Here is a 22360-nt window from a genome sequence, read left to right on the forward strand (position 1 = left end):
TTGATTCCTTGTGATGTTTACGTTCTTTTTATCACATAAGCTTTGGCAACCACTCATCTGTCTCCATTTGTCACAATTCACAAAAGCCCTTGATCCCTCTCTACCCCTTGAGGAAGGAAAACACCATCAACATCTTCTTTGTCAAGGAAGGAAAACGGTTAAGAAATTCACTTTTTTTAGCCTTCCACACAACCCTCTTAATAGTCGTTTTAATCTGATACCAGTTTTGTTATCAATAAAACTTTTAATAATACCGATGCAATTAAACTCAGTTATCAATCTTAATCCAAATCAAAATTTCTATCTAAATTTTGTTGAACTCTGTACAATCATGTGTTTTGTGAATATCATTTACATGCATGGTTACGTAACATTAAAAATTTCACCGCCTTGATAATGACCTTTTCACCTTCGCATTTGGCAACCACACGGGCAACATTGGGTCCATTTAGGATGAAATTTCAATTGATTCTTTTCTAGCCTTCAATTTTGATGGATGGAATTACGAAATTCGAACTTGGTACATCTTCCAACATTAGCAAGAATAATTGGTCTAAATTATTAGCTCCGTAGACACAATTTCGAGTTCATTCATGCATACCCGAGTATCAAAAGAAACGAACCAGTAAAGATTTAGAAAAGAAAGTGTTCGCGAAGTGCTTCAAGCCACAAAATCTTGAAAATCATTGATAGTTTGGTCGCTAAAAACTGTATATATTATCAGTATACATTCCTCGTACACAATGTGGCACACAAGCGACTAAACCGAACGGCGATATACGACACGATCGATGATATACACTACTATTTACAATGTCTCGAAAATGGAAGTTACGGATACACGATTAGTGGACAAGCTAGATCAAAGAAGCAAAAAGATTACACGCTACCCATACGTTTACCGGGGAACATAAGCTACTTAAGATGATACATAAAGGGAAGAAAAACTCGGTAGCTATATTCCGGTATTGGGGTTGTTTCCGGCAAGGACGAGAGAGATCTCCAACCCTCGGCTGAAAGCCTGGTTGAACATGAGCCGCGTTTGGAATGTCGATACAAATGGGAACCATGAGAACAATGCAATAGGTATGAATATGATCATCCCCATCCCGGCGTCATATAGAAGGGCAATGGAACGAATGGACTTCCACAGGTGAAGCTTTTTCATCAACGGTTTCCAGGCTATAGCAATCTGGAAAAAATCGCACAGATTAACGTCAATATAAATGGGAGGAAGAGGGCGTTACTGATAGTACTCAATTAATTTGGTCAGGCTAAAATATAACGAACAGAAATTGTTTATGCGTAACACAAAACATAAATTGTTCCAATTTAATTTTCCTAGGAATTGTGAAGGAATGGACGAGTGCCCAAATCTAATTCAACAGTAACTGTCATCAACGTAACATAAACGAGAGTGGAGTAGTAAGAAAAGAAATAAAAGAATAGGAAATGAAAAGACTTACAGAAAGGATTCCCCACCCAGTGGGTATAAAGGCTAAAATCGAAGCAAAAACGTCTGCAATTGACAAATCTGTAAATTTAACTGCGACTGCTAAACCGGCAAGCGCCAACAAGAAGGATACACCTTGAATGAAACGCAGCACAAGCTGGAAGTTAACAGATATCTTCTGGCTGAAGGTAAACACCTGTGAAACCAAAGCAAAAAAATTATTAATTATAGAAACAGGATTTGCATCACATAATGTAGGCCGAAATAGATGCTATCGCTCAGTAGTTTCAATTTCACCTTGAAAAGGAGTATAAGCACTGCCAGAACAACCCATGAGAGGCCATACACCTACAGTAAAACATGAAATATTAGGGCAAGAAAATGCATGAAAGATCAGAAAATATTAAACGCACCAGCTTATATACAGACCCAGAAATTGCTGAACACGGGATAGACAACAAAGTGCAACAGTTACAAGCATAGAAAAATAGGCTGCATTTTGAAGGAATGAGAAGGAAAGCCCATATTAATATAAAATAAACTATTACCGTCAATGACGTACTGTCTCCTTTCACATTTAGCTTGTAGACAATGCCATACTGAAAGATAAAGAATCTCAGACTCAAAATTGTCTCCGCAATCCTACCACCAAAAGTCCGAATATGTGCCTGCAGATGAAATCTCAGGAACATAAACAAGGGAATATAAAAAACAACACAATAGAGCAACCAAAAACCAAACAATGAAAGCACACAATTTCACTGAGACAGTGATTGAGGAGGTAAACAAGGACAAAAGGCTACAACATTGTAACATAACGGTTCCACAAGATGATGACCCAATATAAGAAGGGTCTAGATAAGGAAGACATACCACACCCTTGATTAAGAGGGGCTGCTGCTAACGCAACTTGCACGTTTACCAAGCTGCTTGGGGAACCCCAACCCCTAACAACCTGGTACTATCATTAGTACAGTTCCTATTTCCAAAGTATCTGGTTCCAGACTCACTGAAATAGTAACTTACCAATCCTCTTTTGTAATGTATTTTATCTCCTGGGTTATACAAGTGGGCATTTTTCCAGAGTTATCAATTGTTATCAATCTACCCTATGGTAATTTTTTGAAAGCATATGAGCAGTAGGTCTCGGGTTCGAGACTTGGGAGCAGCCTCTCCATAAATGGGGGTAAGGCTAGCCGACATTCACCTCTCCCAGACCCTGCGTAAAGCGGGAGCCTTGTGCACTGGGTACGACCTTTATATGCTCCTTTTGGGGGGGGGGGGGGGTTGTGGCAGGCATCCACCAGATTCTTTCAAGAACTCCCCATCACAAGCATTCTTATTTTATAGGGTCACCATTAGACTGAAAAATTAATTATTGTCTAGGCAGTGCTTAAACAGAAGTTGTCACTAGAAATTAACTTTAACAAGTAAAGCAATTGAAGGGGTAAAAGACTGAAGATAACTAGGAGGTATCTTGCATCATGGGTATTACCAGTTCTTCCTCCCACCAAGCTTCCCAGCTTTCTTCACCCTTAACTCCAATTCCACCTCTGTAAAGAAGCCAATTTGTCCAATCTCGAAAATCCTCCACAATCCTATAAGGACATATAATGGGTTAACCAATGAAGTACAATAGAATAACAAATTTAAAAATGTAAATGAAACAGAACTTACTTCTGCCACTCAAAACCAGACGGATTGAACAAATATGGAGCAAAGAGCCAAGAAAGTGCCATAAACCAACTGGTCACTGTGAGAAAAATATATGTTAGAGCACTCCCATCATTATCGCCGTAGGCAAGGTACACGACCAACAAAAGCACTACTTCCAATCTGACAAGAACAAAGTAAATGAGTTAAATAGAACACAAAAATCTGAAACTGCGTTATTTTTGAGATTGGTAGCGTTTGCCTTATAAACATGGAATCAAAATATTATTAAAACAGAGGAGAGATAAAACAAAGATAGTGACAAGGAACCATACCCTTTAACAAAATGACTGCGAGAGTAGAGCCTGTAGTTCTCTGAAAATTTAATGTGACGAACTACAAATCCCCTGCCTGTTGCTTGATACTGTAAAGAAATAAGCATAAATTGATATGCCATCTACCAAAGAAATTAATGAAGCGTGAAAAGGAGAGCAGGAAATCAAACCTTTGCACCACCATGAAGAATAGTCCGGCCAAAATAATGAGTTTTTGTACCCAAAGAGAATGTGAAGTAGACAGAACAAAGCTGCAGCTGCATTGTGAGAAAACTGACCATGGCCTGCAGCAGGAGTCAATGGAAAAATTGGAAAATAGTCGAGAAGGGGGAAACTAAACTTTCTTCGAAACATATTATTACCATACCAGAATATAGTGAAAATAGAAAAACATGCTATCCAGGAGGGTGAACTACTTTCAAGCACCTCTTGAAAGATAGGACCTCCACCAAGTTCCCAAATGTAATGGGTTCTAAGTAAATGTGTACTGCTAATAATGACTTTCATTTGAGAGTAGTGGATCACAACAGTAGTGACAACATCGTTGCCCATACTATTAAAATTAGTATCACAGTTATGGTTTTAAGAAAACAGATTAAACTGCATGCCTAAAGTCAACAGATTAATGTGTATAAGCAAGCTAGATCACTTAAGACCAATTAGAATAGTGTGATTACCCTCAGGAAACCTTGTTCCAAGATGAAGCCTAGAACCATTGGGACTGCAGTGAAGATACCAATTTGGATGAGAAATTGGGTATTAAGAGCAGCAGTCAACGCTGTATTCTTTGTCACCAAAGCTATGTCTGTCAACCTTGACTCAACACCAGATAATGCCTAAAACAAGAACATGTTGCCATGAGAATAATTTAGAATGTACACTGTTCATGTGACCACAGGCACGCGCACACTCGAAGGGTAAGCATAAAACAAAAGGAGAAAAGAAAAACAAGGAAACTTAACTATGCCATGCTTTTATTTTTTATTTTTTGTGAAACCTATGTCAATTCTTTTACATATATAATATAACCAAATCCAAATACATCACAATTGAAGATTAAGCGGATTTAAACCTAAAAATGATTCTTACAATACCACATCTCCACCATCAATGGCATATAAGCTTAAAATGCATGGGTCGAAGTAAACATACACGCATGTATCAGCACAGACGGATGATTACTACTATTAACCACATATGCACAGAAAATGTAGCATGAGGTGGTAAGCAAAAACAAAACCTACCAAATATATTTTTCCATAGAGAAAAATAAATACCATCAGCACTGTTAACTGCACAAGCAAAGAAAACAAGACTAGTTAGATATAAAATCAAGTAGCTTAATGAACAATGGAAAACAATTCCATTGCTTAAAAGGCAGTAAACATGTGAGTATGAAGCAGTAAAAATTAAAAAAAAACTTGAGAACTTAATATATGGAAAAAGCATTGTGATTTATCATTGAAGCCGAACTAGAGACAGCAATATTGAAAGAAAGTTCCATTTGGAATAACTAAGATAACTGTTAGGAAGAACTTGTTTGATATTATATAAGTACATACTTTGGACAGAGTTACATTTTTGTAGTTACTCAAAAAAGCCATTTGCTTATTAACAGAGCATTTCAACCTTCAATTTGTTTAGCCACAATAAATTGCAGTAAGCACAAAAGACAGTTGGCATAATCAAGAATCACTATACCATTGTACAAAAATAGTAGCCAACGGTGGTATAAAAAAATGACAGCATCCGAAAAAAATCAAATTGCTGCCCAAGCCTGTATACGTCTCGACTTAGAACTTGTTCACCGTTACCACCAGAAACCTTCCCCTCAAATACAGCAATTTGATTGAGCCCAACATCTCGTCCCTTGCCAACCTGAAAATTGTTATTAGAATCTCACATCATGTGTCTCAAATGAGAAAAAGAATAACAAAAGAAACCTACCTGAATGTACTCGTGGTGAGTCACATTTCCTTGGCGTAAAGTTGAGTTGAATCCTGCACAACAAAACCAAATGAAGTTTGAATTAAATCCTTCAAAAAAAAATTTTGAATGCCTATATTGACACATACGCCGTCAACTTTTCCTTCAACTAGCTAGCATCTCAATTAGCACTCTAGAAGCGATCCAAGAGATCGAACAATGGCCCGGGGTTAGTCTAAACTTTAGAAACAAAAAGTGGAAAATGAAAAGTAGGTTTTTGTCATTCAAATTAAATTTGCTGGCAATAAATTGCCAATTTTGTTCTATTTATTGAAGCCCTTAATTTATTGTTTATTAATCCTTAATTCAAGCCCCAAACTTTATCAATAATCCCCATTTAGGGCCTAAGAATAAAACTCTCAGTTTTCTGGGGTTTTTAACAAAAAATATTAAATTTTCAGGGGGTGTTTCCCTACTGTATACAGAGTGCAGGAAGACAGTACATGGGGGGAAAAAAAATACAACAGCAATTTATCAACCATGAGTCATACCTGCAAAGATATCTTCACTAATGTTAATTACACGAGAAGCCTTGCTAATACCACCTCGAGTTAGGTGGAACACTCTATCAAACACATCAGGGTGACCATAATGCATACGGACCCTGTACATGGCCTATGATGTCAGTTTCAAGTCTAAATTTTATAGACCCAGGGACAATGATAAATGCATTGGCATCACACAATGGACTTACTTCAAAGGATTTGCAAGAACACGCTGAGCTAGAGTTACAAAGCTTGCTTCCTGATTGGACATGAATGATGCTAAAGAAGAAACACTGCACAAAATATACACAACCATTTAAAACAAATAACACATTTTGCTCTATTAAAGTAAAAACCCAGAGGATACAATTTAAATTTACCTTCCTGTAAAGACATGCTCTCTGACGCCAAGAATTGTAGGACGTCGGATACCATGATCAGTATGGAATTCTTCAAGTAGGTTTCTCATCTTCAAAGCTTCCTCAAAATAGTTATCCTACAAGAGGACAAAGATTATACACTATAGTTAATTAGAAAAACAATACAACATAATGAACAACCTGGACTACAAACTACTTGAAGATCCTGACAATACTCGTCCACAATCAGAGTTAAAAACACTTCTGTTTTCCAAATAAGAAATTACAATCAACAAAACATTTCCACAATCAGAGGTAACGACACTTCTGTTATGGATTCTAACTTTTACCAACCAAGATGGAAGCACTGCACAAAATATATCATGTAAACCAGTAGTCAACACGCATGGTATGAGTTTCTTAGCATTAACCCAAAAATCTCTAGCAGAGCAACACAACAACACAAAATATCAGACATGAAAAAGCGGAAAAAAAAATTCAATTGGTTACCTGATTCATGTCAATTGTCTGAATTGCATTTCCACGAGTAAATACAATTGCATGGTTTTGATTCTCCGGTTTTCCTTCACCAAGTTTCGGATTTCCAGGCAGTTTTATGGAGTAGATTTCCTGTGAAATTCAAGTAATTGTTAACATAAAAGAAACATAATGTCAACAAGAGTGAAGAGGTAACATTTTGCCTAAAGCATATCTATTCTAGCATCCCTCGAACCTAGAACTACTAAATATAGAAAAATTAGTAGGGATAATTAAACGAGCTTTTACTCCATACATGCAAGACAAAAAACTATTTAGTATTAGTAGTTTATCCATTAAAAATCAAACTAAACAGATAGACCTTGAAAGACAATGACACTTCGATCTCTAATTCTACATTTCTTCTTTCAAGGCACCACAGTTAGAAGATATGGGATTTAGCCTTTATGTATGCATATGGTCGAACTAGTCAATAAATCCAAAAGAGAAAAACAAAAACAAAAAAAAAATTAAATTAAAGAAAGAGAGGCAAAAAATAACTGAACCCCTCAAATCCTAAAACAGGGCCTGTGCTACATAAATTAGAAGGCAAAATAAAAAATAATTGAACCTTGTCCTTCCCATTGATATCAGCCTTTACGAGTTTTGAGTAGAACTCTCTGTGCACTTTACCATCCTTCAAAGTCTCAACTTCATCAATAAAAGCAACCCGAAGAGCCTCATATCTAACAACAAATTAAATAGAAAAATTATGTCAGGTAGATTTTTAAACATACAGCCAACAAAAATACAAACAACTTCATTGGAAAGAATAACCAAAATGTTAACAAGCAAATTACAGATGCATAATATGTACAATAACAATAGATGCAAAACTCCAAAAACAATCAACAAAAAAGGGATGCCCAAAAAATGTTAAGACAGTAATGACCAAAGAGAATGAAGGAATCTAATTCTCAACCATCCTTACTGTTTAATGTTTATTATTAATAACAAAAAAATATTGTTCAAAAAAATGTTTATTAATAATAAAATGTGTTTCTTAGGGGGAGGAAATGGACGATGGTCTAACTGTATCCTAACACTCCTGTCGAACCATTGAGAGACTCTTCAAAGAAAAGAAGAGAAGAAAACAAACCAATCCAATCTGACACTGACCAACCTATCCCCTGATGTTAGACCAAGTGAATTGAGCACTGTGCAAACTAGCACAAACAAACCATAATTACATTACCCTCCCCATCCCACAAAAACGCACAAAACACACCCCATGGGAATGCAGAAGCAGTACACATGAAATTTGACAATGTGAAAAAGAACGAAATTTGACTGTTCCATTGATAACTAGTTCATAAAACAATTCACCTTTGCATAAGCATTGCTATATCTGCAGCCTCAGGTTTTTGGCCTTCTTTCTGTTTTCCATATATTTGACACGTTACAACATATGTAAACTTTAAGTCAGCATGAGCACGTGCTTCAGGAGATAACTCAAACGCTCGAGTATCAGTTGCGTCATTACTGGAAATTGCACCCTCCACATCTGATCCTTCTAACAGATAAAGAAATGGATCAAACAGCAGGGCAAAATACAAAAAATGAAACAGTAGAAGTAGCGGCTAAGTAGTGGTACTAGTAATAATAACTGAATGAGAACAAATAATAATAACAAATATGCTGCCAACCTCCAGAATTTATTCTCTCCAAATAGGTCTGAAGCATAAGAGCTTTCCTATAATACATCATTCCACGAACTGCAGATCACAGAACTTAGATAATTAGCGGCAAACCCATGAATTCACTAAGACAAGCATACACGCGTTCAGAGTGAACTAAAGGGGTATTAAATATATTAGGAAGGAAGTATAATAAATATACAAAAGAAAAATGAAAGAAAAAAATGAATTAAAATGGAACTCACACAATAAAAATGTATCTGTGGGAGGGAGGGAGAGAGGGAGAGAGAGAGAGAGAGAGAGAGAGAGAGAGAGAGAGAAGAAACCATAGACATTGATTATGAAAAATATTTACCTGTTCTGGCTAATGTTTGACCTCGGTAAGAGGCCCAAAAACGAAGCTCAAGGATATCAGTGGGATTCTCAGAGAGTTCAGAGTCAAGAGTATTTTCGTCACGGCCAATTCGGGCAAGAAAGTTCTTCCACTCATCTGCCAAGAAAAATGATATGTCAATATACCAGTGAAGGCCGACAATGAAGAAAATCTTGCAAGACATCTCCTAACAAAACAATAAAATTGCCCATAGTTAAAATGAAATACACATCTAAATGAAACAAACAAGGATGTATAAAAGAGATGGCAACAGAAAAAGAACAAGAACGGGGGTGAGGAGGGGGGATATCAACCCCCGAGATGGAGCACGAGGCTCAGTAGATAAAAAAAATTTAGAAAATAAACGCATATGGTTTGAAACAGGGAAAGGGAAAAAACACAATAACCTAAGAGTCTAAGACAAAGCTGGCCAGGATGACTCTTTCAGTAATTCAACCTCTTGTAAATCTAACAATAAACTCTAAAATATCACCTGAGCAGACAGTGACAAAAAGAAACTATTAACCCCAACTTAGGATACTTAATTGTGCACATAAGCACATCAACTATATCACAAAGCACAAAGAAACAAGAATAAGATCCTAATTAAAGGAATAAAAAAACTACCTGGATAAATTTTTTGAAGATAAAATAATATTGATATTCCATCCTCATTTTTCTTCTGGAGCTCAGCCATACTATACAGCACAATTTCAGCATAGTATGGAGTAAACACACTGCATGCACATGAAGAAAAAGATGAGAAAGGCAGGCATATGAAGCACATCAATCTTACAGAAAAGGAGATGAAGAATGTATTACCTGAACGATAACATCTCACGGACTGGCTTTGCTGCAGGCATCTCCATAAAAAGGGAATTTGTGAAGAACTCGAGCCTGCGTCTTGCCTCCAGATTATTGGGTACATTGGCAGCCGAATCTTTAATGGTTAACAGCGAATACAATCTTTTGACTTGCGATCTCTGCATATCCTCGATAATTAAAAAGAAGCAGAAGCACAATATACTACTGAACATTAAACCTAAACCCAACTAAGGAGATCAGGTAATCTACTCAAACGTACCAACTCAGGGTCCTTAGGCCACTTCAACTTTGCAAATAGACGACCTTCTGTCCTTGCATTTGACAACAATTTCCATGTCTCATAGTTTCCCCTAAAATTGGCAACCAATAAAGTGATATAAGTAGAGTAGAATCAAGCAATGGAAACACTACCTGCACGCATACAACACATGTTTAACTGACCTCAGGTCCATAGAAAGGATGTCATGGTGCACAACATCATAAAGATCTTGAACAGCCTTAACTGCACCTTTCTCCAGTTCAGGTGTTCCACCTTCTTTCTGTGCATTATATAAACGAAGCAGTATATTTGAGTAAAAAGAAATCGATATACCAGAATAAAGCACAAACAAATAACCACATGACGATATCAATTTTTATGTAATTAGAAGAAAAGAAAACTCAGAAAGATAATTTGAATTTTAGAGAGCTGCCTTCCCAAACATTACACAACTATCACTCGCCCAAACAAAGAGGACAAAACCCTGTTCAAGATTCCTTTTGAAGGTATTTCATACTTTCAGACCAAAAGTCTCAACCCATTTGAAGAAGAAAACCCTCCACCCCATTTCCCTTTTATTTTCCTAAATGCAAGGGTTAGGTATAACAATTAAATGAATTGTCATATGCACACATGTACACACATACAACGAAAAGACATATAACTTAAACCACTTGGCAGCATTGTCCTAACAACTGGAAACTAATTGATATCAAATATACTTTTATAAAAAAACAATACCACATCCAAGCAAGAAGGGGTTGATCAAAAGAAACATTAACAAAAACAGAAAAGAAGTCCCCTGATACATATATGTAACTTGAAAACATATCTACATAAACAACACATCTAGAACAACAGAGTAAGGCTGCAGAAATTAGGAGACATCATTTGAACAACACATCTAGAACAACAGAGTAAGGCTGCAGAAATTAGGAGACATCATTTGACAAGGTAGCAAAGAACCTAACTAACTACCCAAGACATCAGCCAGTACAAAAGCAATGGGAAAAAAAGAGTCTGCCTCAGCAACCCAGATGTTCCTTGGACAGGCAACATGACTCTATTCACTATATTAGTAATGAGATTGAGAAACAACATATCCATTTATAAAAACCAGAATTACATCAAGGAACCAATAAAGAAATACAAACCAGAATTCCCATTAATGCAGTAACTCTTGATATCACAAGTGGCAGCTTATTCAGTTGATAATCAACATGAATACTCTTCTTCTCTATGCTTGAATGAATATCCTTGTACACCTGTTCAACCCTGATAAAATGAGAAAGAATTATATAAGCTTTTCCCTACGCTCAAACATGTGCTCATTAAATGGGAGCGCTCATATTAGAAGCATTCTTATCTTCAAACATAAACTTACCACATCTTTCCTTCGCCTTCCAATATTTCATCCAAGATTAGCTTAAGGCTGTGGAAGCACTCCTGGACAGCATACTTCATATAGTCATCTCTTGAAATTCTCTCCCAAAGTTCATCTTGTGAATCTCTGCTCTCAACAGCAATATCCTTGGCCACAAATATCTACATAATCAAATATTAAAAATATCAAAAATTTTGTAGTAGTATTTTACCCAAAAAAATTAAAATTTGCAGTAGTATGAATGTACAATTAGAATGTCTTAAAAATGAGTGCATGTTGAAAATTAAAGAACTGATGACCTTGCTAGAGAGAAGAAAAAGCGGCCACTGAACCAAGGGAAGATTTCCAGAGTTTTTAGGCATGGCAAGCAACTCCATTTCTCTGGAAGAAAGTAAAATAACTAACTGAGTAGTCGAAAGAATGTGCACAAGTACAGTAAAATCACATGAATAATTTCAATACTCACAAGTTGGTGATATAATCTTCTTCCCTCAAATTTCTTATAATCTCATTCCAAAACGGAGAGAATCTACCAGCATCAACCTTGTTCTTCTCAAGGTCCTTGAAACACACACCGTATAGGTAAATTTTGCAATGGGCTTAAATAATCCATTAAAGTCATAATTGATTTAACATATTTCAGCTAGGTAAAAGTAAACAATGATTAGTTAAATTTATCAACAAGTAATAGGTCACTTATTTTCCCCAATTTTACAGGCTCACCTCACTGGAAGGCTGTTGGGAAGTCCTGCCAGAAAGAAAAAAGAAAAAAAAATCCTTTAGTTTTAAACACTTGAGATAAGAAAATAAAAAAAAATTAGTGGTAGTGATCTTTAAACGAAAAAAAATCAATCAATTGAATGAAATACATATATAGAACCTGTCAGGAAGAGACACATGAAGAGTGTTCATAAAAGCTCCAGGAAACTGCTCAAAAAGTTGATGAAGTGCTTCCAATGATCTAATCTGGAGATTATAATACAGAGATGAAACATTTCAGCAATAATTAATAAGAACTCACCAGGATACTGCTCGAGTGCCAGCTGAAATAACAAAAACAACAACAACAACAGCTGACCTCTCCAAGTCGATCTCTTGCTCCAAGCAAGAATCCCCACACACCAGATATAATGGTGTAAAATACATGGAGATCTAAAAGATAAATCTGCACGAATAGGCCGGCTCATGGTCAGGTGAAAGAAAAGAAAACTAACATGCACTAGTAAATCAGAATTGAGTTCCAGCATACTATATCCTCTCTCAGCCCCTATTCCTCTGATCTAAAGAATATATAAAGGCCCTTCAGAACAGTAGTCTAGTTTTATTTTTAACTTTGTAGCTGCCATTAAAACTACTTTAAGCCCCTATGGAGAAACTTCAAAAGCTGCTTTAATTTGGAATGAATCACACGTTAACTCAACCCTGATCTCATAAACTCCATAGTTTAGTAAGCATAAAGGTGCAGGACTGCAGACTTGAGTGAATAAAAAATCAAAATAATAATGTTGGTAATAGAATTCCAACTTACAAGTATCACAGGAGCCCATAAACTAGCAACTGTCAAGGCATTATGATTGTCTGCAAGCATACAAATTAATCAGTTTGAAGTATGATTAGGAAAAATTAAGTGTCTCACTAAGATTAAGATTATAACCAAGAGATCTATATTACCAAAATAAATGTTTTGTAACTACAATCCATCTTCCCATATATGCTATCATAAATTTAAAGATTTTAATAACACATTAGACAACTTAATGGAAAACAAGAATCATAACATCATTCCAAATTTCACTTGCATTCAGACTCCTGCTTTAAAACACATCTGTTTTACAGAAGACACGTTTTACATATAAATAAAAAAAATCATAAGATTCTCCATTTCGCTTTAAAAAAACATTTAACTATTGAAGTTTTTAGATGTATTAATTCAGTGCAGTTACAAAACAGATTAGAAATAAAATATATTTCAAAGTTTCAAACTTTAAATAAAATATCCATCGAATGAGAGACCAGTTGCTTACTTTTAGAAACTAAGTCATGCCAAGAATAGAGTATAGAATCCATTGTCACTATTGTCTTAGTTGGTTTCACTAATGGCTTGATCTGTAAACCAAAGAGAACTTTTAGAAAGCCATATTTAGCACAAAAGGGAAAAGGAAGTTGATTCACAATCATTCAAATAACTGCACAAACGACACTGCCATGGAAAAATGTTCAACATAACAAACCTGAAGAAAATAAGCAAAAGAAAATTTTCCACTCAAAATCACAAGCCAGAAAAGCATATACCTGCAACAAAACAAAAACAAAAAAAATCTTAGCAGCACACAAGTGGGTTTAAACATCAAATTACCAATGCTATTTGAATTCGTATACCTGTAAAAAGACAACAAAGAACACCAGAAAGATCCTGACCTTAAAACTCTTAAGCATTTTAATCAACACCATTATATGTTTAAAAACTTATATAATTCTTTTTTTATCCTTTTGGTAAGTAAGGATAGGGAGCATACAGCATTCAATAAGAGACAACACTTGTTATAATGTTCAAAGTTTCCGACAAATTAAACTTAAGAGAGAATAGTGATTTTGGGAGTACTTGATAAAATCAGTGGTCCTCTCATACATCCCACGTCCAACATAATGCCGTTCCTTGAAAATCAACAAAGGAAACAATAAACAAATGGATTAGTAAAGCAGATCATCATATGATGGGTACAAAAAAATCAAGGCATAAAGAACAGAAAGGGAAAGTTGTGAGATTAAAACCTGGCGCATCCACTTGAAAAAACTAATCAGAGGAAAGTGATCGCATTGATTAGTCAGATTGTGGCAGGCTGGTATCCTCATAAAAAAGCTAATGAAGAACTGGATACCAGCATATGTGCCTATAACGATCACATACAGTCTATAAATAATTGAGTTTCCATTTTGTTTACTCTCTTCCTGGAGAGCTTTCCTGAAAGGCACAGAGAAAGAATGTTACCAATGATTAAAAATCATAAAATATAAAAAAATAAAAAAAAGCTTCAAAGATAAGAAATAAAAGCATGTAAAACATGTTAAAGAATGGACGTCGTTAGGAAGTTACACATAAAGAAAAGTTATGACCACTGATGTAGTGCTAAACCAAACAAATCGGAGAAAAATTCGAGAAACTGCTAGGCGCCGTGTTGTAGAATATGCACCATACATCATGCGTATGTCAAGAACACCTACACAAGAAGTATTTTCTCAGATACTGAAGTTACTCTAATATTGTGCAACAAAAAGAAATGCCTTTTCTGACTATCTTTGGCTCAACACTTAAATATTGTAAGTTTTTATGAGACTGAGACTGAGACAGTAAAGAAGCCACATCAGCCCATTAAGAAGCGAAACCCTACTCTCAAGAAATTTCATTGCAACAAATGTTGGACCAAGGCTGAGAACTTCCCGAATACACTTCGAATCAAGCTTTCCATTATTGAATGCAATTATAGTCAGTCCCTGAAGGTTCACAGATAAAGCATATTTAGTACAACAGCAATCATAAAACACGAGGAATTTTAACAAATCGTGACAAAATACATTGCAAAACAAAACATAACTGGTACTAAAGAAAAGCTACAATTATAAAAGAAGGGAAACATAGACCATAGAAACCATAGCTTCAATGAAACCAGGGAGAACAATATTTACTAGACAGACAAAAATAATTTCTGAACAAGGGGAAATTATGAAGGATTATTCACTGTTCTTTGCTTTCATTTTTTCCTTTTGGGTAGCCAGCATGTGACAGGGGTATAGCCAATAGGGTAAGGAAAACATAGCCACATAAAGATAATTTATAAGAGAAATGAAATCATGTAAGGCATGCAAACCTGAAACATCATCACAAGGAATATCCAAAGACGGTGGAAACTATGGTAAAGATGGAGAAATGTCCTGTGCTCAACAAATGAAGTTTTTCCTCGATGTTGACTTCTGCCAGATTTAAGTATATTCTGTAACAAATATGGTGTGTATGTTAACCACATGTATAGCAATATGTAATATACAAATCAACAAAAGAGGCTTTCATTTTGGCCAATTCAGAGGTAGGGATATTCAGGCATAGCTGAAAATTTTAGGGACTCCAAATGCCTTTCAATTACTAAATGTAAGATTACTATATATTCTTATGATTCTAAATTTTCTTTTTCTTTTTTTTTTCTGAAAATTTAGAACATTTAAGACTTTCTATGTCAAGATAGGTAATAGTTTTTTTTTAATTAGTTTCTATGTCAAAAGTTCTAACAGAGTATTTTCTAAAAATTCAGTTCTTATGCTGCCCACTGAAGAAAACAATATGATTTCAAGGTCTTGACTGACTCATTAAATCGATGCACCTGTTTCAACAAGCATTAAGTACATACATATAATGAGAGAAAATAACCAACCATATTCCAACAAGTAAAATTACATATTATCACGCAAGAAGCCCACCTTTGACCTTCGTACTGGCTTTTGAAAAAAGGATGACCCTCTGCGCCAAGGCCAACTAAGTTCAAAGCAATGAAGTGACCTGCATATAAAAGTTGGTTAGCCTTTAAGGTGTGAACATATGTTACATGGCACAATCGTGTAAATATCTTACCAGAAGTACTCGTTGAAATCATCATAATTGCGCCAGGCAGAATGTGGTGCTTTTCCATTATCATTGTTTGCAGCTTCCTGCACATAGTTGTAGATTAGGAGACAATTTTGAAATAATCACCATAATCTTGTTAGTAACTGAAACATCAATGAGAAGACAGTAAGGATGAAAAAGAAGAACATCCCAATAAGACCTCCCAGAGACGTACCGCAGCCACAACCTCATAGAGAGGATAGATAACTTGGTCAAGAAAAGAAACTCCATTTTCAGAATTACAACTGTTTGCTGGCTGTGCAATCTGCTGCCTTAGAATTTCATCCATTTCCCTTGCCATCTGCACATTACAATTCAGGGCTCAAAGGAGAAAGAATAATTTTCAGAAACAAAATACAAATAGAAAGTTGGAAAGACCCACACAATAACAGAGCATGCTAAGCAAGCAGTGGTAAAAAACTAAATTCAAACGCCAGAAAAAAATCAGGAAACAATTAAAAAAAGAAAGTTTCAGAAAGTTTATAAAGGTCAAAAGGACGAACAAGCTTTTTAAATTTATAAATTCAAATGCCAGAAAAAAATCAGGAAACAATTAAAAAAAGAAAGTTTCGGAAAGTTTATAAAGGTCAATAGGACGAACAAGCTTTTCAAAATTGACACAAGCTTATTTCAAACTAGGGTTATTCCTAAGAACTCCTGAAAGTAGAAGAGAAAAGTAAACTCCACAATGACACAACCAATAGGGGAAATAGCACAATCCCATGAAAATGGGATATGCAATCACATTATAAAAGTCATTGCATCTCTTAACATGCATATCACGTTTGGACAAACTTTAATTCAGTGAGGAAAAGAAGACAAAATTCATAACACACTTTTATATGTGAAAACAAAGGACAACTAAGAAATAGTGATCATATATTGCAACTGATTTGCTCCACCAACCACAACAAAATTGCATGGAACTGTGGGCGAAGAAAAAAACTCACATGATGAAATATGTAACACAAGCATTCAGGAAGGAATCTAATATTGCCTGATTCACCCCAGATCAGAAAGTACAGAGAAACAAACAGCAATTTTTTTTCCTTGGTAACTGCGTCCAAACTGCACAAAAATGACTTATTTAGTGAGTTTCTATCATCAAACTCCTTTCTATATACATAATTTACAACAACAAGAAAATCAAGGAACACCCAGAATGGGTGTTAAATCAGGTCTAGGTCCATACTTGCTCCAAACTGGCTGAATGCATAAGTAGTCACACCATTTAATATAGTTCTCAAGGGACTTCAGAAATACACTTTGTGCTGCAGCCTCGTCCAATTTCTGCAGCAATATAAAGACACAACATATGGACTGAATGTAAATCTTCCCAAGTATTGTAAAAAATTTAAGCAATCTTTTCATATGAAATGAAATTTTATCAACAGAAAATGGTGAAAGTGCATACCAGAATGGACTAGCATACAATACAGATATTTAGCTTACATACACTACAGATATTTAACTTACAGCTTCAATTACTTCAGGAATACGAAGCCGAGATTGCTCATTTGCGAGAAGGTGAACAATATGTTCGCGCTGGTTAGAGACATTATCTTTCTGGCACACAACAAGAAACATCAAGTCTCAGAAAATTACTGGCATCATAGTGCTTTGGAACCAAATTAAGATTATCAGATTAAATATGGAACGAAAATTCAGTTCCAAAGTAAAAGGAGCAGTAACTAATAATAACGTTAACAGCTTAACACAGTTCTTATAATTTTCTAGAAGAAACAAAATAGAGTGTTTTTCTTTTTTGTTCAAAGAAGCAACAATTTTTATGCAGAAGACTGACACAAAAAGCCCACTTAAAACAGAAGACCAGATGTCCACTTCTCTACAGTGCAACATAATTGTGAATAAAATCATTCATGGAAGCAAGGATGTAGAGGTCGCACTTGGTGCGATGGCAAGTGCCTTCGCCCATGAGCGGTAGGTCTCGGGTTCGAGACTTGGGAGCAGCCTCTCCATAAAATGGGGGTAAGGCTAGCCGACATTCACCTCTCCCAGACCCTGCGTAAAGCGGAAGCCTTGTGCACTGGGTACGACCCTTTTTTTCTTGAAATATCTATTTCAAGAAATCTTATTTGGTTAGTGGCTTGAGTTAAGTAAATGCAATCATCTCAACACTCCACTGCCACTTACCCACTACATCCGAAATAAAGTAAAATTCAAATTAAGAACTTGGTCGAAACTTGAAACCTAAGGAAGCCAAAATTTGGATTCAGAAAAAAAAAAAAAAAGTGTGATCAGGCATGCAAATACCTGAAATCCAAAAGTATAATACAGAAAATCAAACATGTCTGGATCTCTTGTAGCAGGGATTGGAAAATCTGATGGCAATTTTGGTAGGTTACTGAAGTACTTTAACGCTGACACTGCTGCTTGTACCTGGCCATTATTTTCTTTGATTAAGTAAACACAAACCATAAGATGTTAACTTAAATCATGTAAGTAATAAAACAATTACCTCAGGCAAAGAGACAACAGAATTTGTAATGTTGGGAGCATCCAGAGGAATAATATTGTAGGCAATCAGGTCCTCGGTCATTGCCGCATCTGATTCCATTACCCGTTTCAACTGCAATATAAAACAGATTTAATCAATTCTGCAACTAGACATAGGAGGCAGATACAACAGGTGAAAATATAACAATCATGCGCCAGACAGGAAAATAAAAAATGAAAGAGTAAATTTCACACTTGTTAAGATCGAAGTGAGTTTTTTTTTTCAACAACTTTGTGTTGTGTGCTTTGTTTAGCCAACCAGGGATGAACATTATGGCTTTGATAAGCACTAGTTGGCTGAAGAGAGCACACACAAACTCAAGAGAAAAAAAAAAGAAACAAAAAAACCATTAAAAAACATCAAGTGAAAGCAACCAACAAAACACCTCATTAGAAAACTCAAACGACAGATAGAAAGTTCATTGTGTGGCTTGGAGATCAAATAATATGATTATGAATCTATGATGCAACCATGGTCCATAAAGAATAAAGTTTGCATTAAACGGATATAACACTAAAAGACCAACCTCTTCAGGAATTTCCTCAGTCAGCTGCTCCAAAACTATCCCTAAAACTCTTAGAGTTGCAAAAACCTTTTTCCGCTTCACTGTTTTTCTCTCTAACCTGTTTAAACAAATAAAGGTGACGAAATTGAGTTTTATTTCATAGAAGTCTGAAGAGTAGGGTGGGCAGGTAATTTACCAGTAGCAGAAATAAAAAGCACATTAATACAGGAAGCTGCATCAATATGAAGACAAAGACTAATCAAGACACCACAGCCTTTCAGTCTAGTATATTGCTCAATAGAGTTATATTCCTAAAAATAGGAGATAAAAAAGCGCTGCCCAATACTTGACCTTTTCCCACACCTCCTCAGCTTCCATCCCACTGCCAACTTCAAATATCCGTTAATTTTTTTCTGACCATGTAACCCAAACAATAACAATACCCATCCAAGGAAAACATGATACAGTGACAGTTGTTAAATGAAAAGATTCTTAGTATAATCTTCCAGACAATCATGAACGGGAACATGCATCTACAAACTTAAAGCCTCATGTATCAACATTGGAGCTAAATAGTAAAAAAATTATAGGCAGAACTTATTAGATACCTGAGTAAAGACATCAGTGTAATGAACAGAAAATAAGCAAATAAAAGTAACACATCTTTGGAGTCATATTGGGACCGAAGAAACTTACTCGCCCAGGTTCCCACTGAAAGCACTAGACTCCCTCAACTTCATTTCTTCCTCCCGCAGCTTTTCTACATTATTCTTCTGTCTGTACAGTTTGTAGAACTCTTGCAAGCGAGCAATGTCCTGGCTTCTATCTATGGTTCCACCTTCCTTCTTTGCAAGCTTTTGCTGGAAATTTGCACAAGGGGACAAACAAATACAAGAAATTGCTTAATAATAGATTACAAAACATAAGCACATAAATTCTTTTAGATAAAAGAGATGATAAGTACATATATAAGGGTTATGAAAAGTAAATACAAATCTAACAGCTTCAAACTCAACCCCCCCCCCCCCCCAAATTTTCTTCATACGAAAATATACCTTAATGACAGACATCAATCCAGTCTTGAACTGTAATACTCCCCTTCCTTCACTATTGGGATCCAGATTCTGAGCCAGAGAATAAGCATGCTCGCATACTGCAGGGGGACAATCAGCACTTTCAAAATTGTGAGTTGCAAACATAGAATTTAACTATAATATATACAAGTTTTTCACCACCAAATTACAGCAACAACTGAGTTTAGATGATTCCCCATTTTCAAATATTTTGTAAGCTAAACGAACCAGAACAGAACTACCATCAGCCAATCTGGTCTGACAAAATGAGGGGCACTATTTAGAGGTTTAAGGTATTTTTTTTTTCATGTAGATCTTGTTTCCTTTTGTGTAAGAAATTCCAAGTGAGCTGTTTGAGCATCTTCCTAAAAGCAGTTATGCACTTCAGGAATGGCTCCTAGTGTAATTCACCACGACTGAGGAAAATATTGAGTTGTTTTGTTTATTTCTCAGCTCATATGTGGATGGGTAAGCATGCTCAATCAGTTTTATGCGTAACACAATTTTGAATATATCTTGGTTCCTAGTTGCTTAAAATCTTGCATAACTAACAACTCTAGTAGGAATAAGCTAAAACCTAAAACAGTAACGGAACTTTTAAGACCAATGAGAAATGCCACAGCAGTAGCGGAAATGTACAAGGTGGGTTGCTTTGCTTCCCATCAACTCAAACGATCGTACTTTCGACCCAAAGAAACCAAGTACTCAATCCCCCCCCCCCACCCCAGCTACCAAATTATCCTCGCAGATTCTTATGTCACATATAGGAAAACAAACTTAATTTCCACAACCCAAACAAGCTACAAAACTATAATTCAAAATTCGAAGTAAAAAGTACAAAAAAGATGTGGGTAACACACAGATTCTGGAAATAGTGGGATCTTCGTCTTGGATTTCATCAGCAGCTCTCAGAATTTCATCAATATCCCTATTGTTTGCAAGTGAGGAAGGAACATTTCCAGCAATTCCAGTAGCATGCCGGCCATACGCATCAGCCCCCATCCTCGCCCTGCTCAATACGGCACGGACTAGATGCTCCCATCGCTGTTCAACTCGAGACATTTTCTGCAAAACAGCGAGTAAAACCTCGAGAAAATTCCAATGGCGTTGCACTAAGAGCGAGAAAATCCCCGCTGATTTTCTCGGTAACCAAACAGACAGACAGATGTATATACATATATATATATGTATATATATATATATAGATACAGAGATAGATATACAGTAGTAGCTAAAGTGAAGCAAAATTCATGGAGAATCGGCGTACCAGATTTGGGAAATCAATCAGTGCATAGGAAACCCTAGAAGGCCGAGTCGATGCCGAGTTGAATCGGTCTCCAGCTCGGACGACGTGGTTTGAAGGTGGTGGGAGGTAATGTGGGTTTTGAAAATTGAAAAGGGAAAGGGGAAAGGGCAAAAGGGAATAAAGGAGGAAGAAAAATGGATCTAATGGGTAACCGGTTTGACCGGGTACGTCCGGTGAGAGAGTTTGGGTTTTGGGTTTGGTGACTGGTCGCGGCCGGTTCTCGAATTGACGCGGAGAAGAAAACTCCCGTGGACGCGTGACCCAATCCATGTATTACATCTAGAGACTCAAGTATCCACATTGTCAACGGCCCAAAAGGTTAATTGCATTAACAACGTAATTACCACCACCTAAAATAAGGAAAATCGGTAGTCATCGTTTCAAATTCACATCGTGGTGTAAGGGCAACACTTCTTTGGTAGAAGTTTACTTGCAATCGGTAATCATCGTTAACTCCCAACTATATAAAGTTGGTTTTTTCGAGGAAAAGTATTGTCTTATGCATTTAGCGAGGTTATCATCGCATTACGCTGGCCCGAGTTAGGATCGAAATTTTTTGGCTTTTTAGCCAAAATGGTCCTTGAGATTTGCATAACTCTTCATTTTGGTCCCTGAGATCTGAAATTAATAGAAATAGTCATTGAGTTTGTCTACCATCAATTATTTTGATCATTCCTTAAAAAATCTTCATTAAATAAAGATAAAATAACAAATACACTCTCAAATTTTGTCAATTTATTTTGCCCCATTATTTATTAAATTGAGGTTATTTTTGTCATTTGGTCCTTAATTTTTCAAGGAAATACCAAAATAATTGATGATAAACAAATTCAGGGATCACTTTTATTGATTTCAAATCTTAATGAACAAAGTGATAAGTTATGCAAATCTTAAAAAATCATTTTAGCTAAAAAGTCAAATTTTTTATTATTTAACTGGGGTTACTATTTTATCAAGCGCTCATTTATCGAGACTTCTATGTATGTGACTAGTTATGATTTTCAAAATGCGTCATGAA

The 22360-nt window shown here is 35.9% G+C and overlaps 1 protein-coding gene across 4 annotated transcripts; it reads right to left on the bottom strand.

The window, feature by feature from the left end:
* Positions 1 to 660: 660 nt before the first annotated feature.
* On the bottom strand, positions 661 to 21470 carry LOC126588440 (callose synthase 9). Of its 4 annotated transcripts, none has more exons than XM_050253529.1 (52): positions 21304 to 21470; positions 20897 to 21101; positions 20019 to 20116; positions 19660 to 19823; positions 18985 to 19081; positions 18420 to 18530; positions 18215 to 18340; positions 17417 to 17506; positions 17133 to 17230; positions 16891 to 17008; positions 16116 to 16241; positions 15908 to 15984; positions 15757 to 15835; positions 15153 to 15275; positions 14676 to 14778; positions 14381 to 14504; positions 14059 to 14248; positions 13889 to 13941; positions 13518 to 13578; positions 13311 to 13392; positions 12815 to 12864; positions 12365 to 12451; positions 12167 to 12252; positions 12010 to 12034; positions 11753 to 11847; positions 11586 to 11667; positions 11287 to 11447; positions 11057 to 11177; positions 10085 to 10182; positions 9903 to 9993; positions 9641 to 9801; positions 9446 to 9555; positions 8801 to 8935; positions 8455 to 8523; positions 8135 to 8318; positions 7380 to 7494; positions 6782 to 6901; positions 6293 to 6408; positions 6122 to 6205; positions 5919 to 6031; positions 5389 to 5441; positions 5143 to 5319; positions 4686 to 4733; positions 4119 to 4277; positions 3612 to 3725; positions 3442 to 3530; positions 3131 to 3289; positions 2949 to 3051; positions 2002 to 2121; positions 1751 to 1801; positions 1467 to 1649; positions 661 to 1192 (listed from the first exon to the last, which is right to left on the bottom strand). In XM_050253529.1, the coding sequence occupies exons 2-52, from the start codon at positions 21096 to 21098 to the stop codon at positions 956 to 958; spliced, it is 5718 nt and encodes a 1905-aa protein (XP_050109486.1). In that variant the 5' UTR covers positions 21099 to 21101; positions 21304 to 21470; the 3' UTR covers positions 661 to 955. The 4 variants fall into 4 exon arrangements, with proteins under 4 accessions (XP_050109486.1, XP_050109485.1, XP_050109487.1 ...); XM_050253528.1 differs by having other exon boundaries at positions 8135 to 8321; XM_050253530.1 differs by lacking the exon at positions 5143 to 5319 and having other exon boundaries at positions 8135 to 8321.
* Positions 21471 to 22360: the final 890 nt, after the last annotated feature.

The sequence above is a fragment of the Malus sylvestris genome, chromosome 11, assembly GCF_916048215.2.
Source record: "Malus sylvestris chromosome 11, drMalSylv7.2, whole genome shotgun sequence".
In the NCBI taxonomy this organism is placed as follows: domain Eukaryota; kingdom Viridiplantae; phylum Streptophyta; class Magnoliopsida; order Rosales; family Rosaceae; genus Malus; species Malus sylvestris.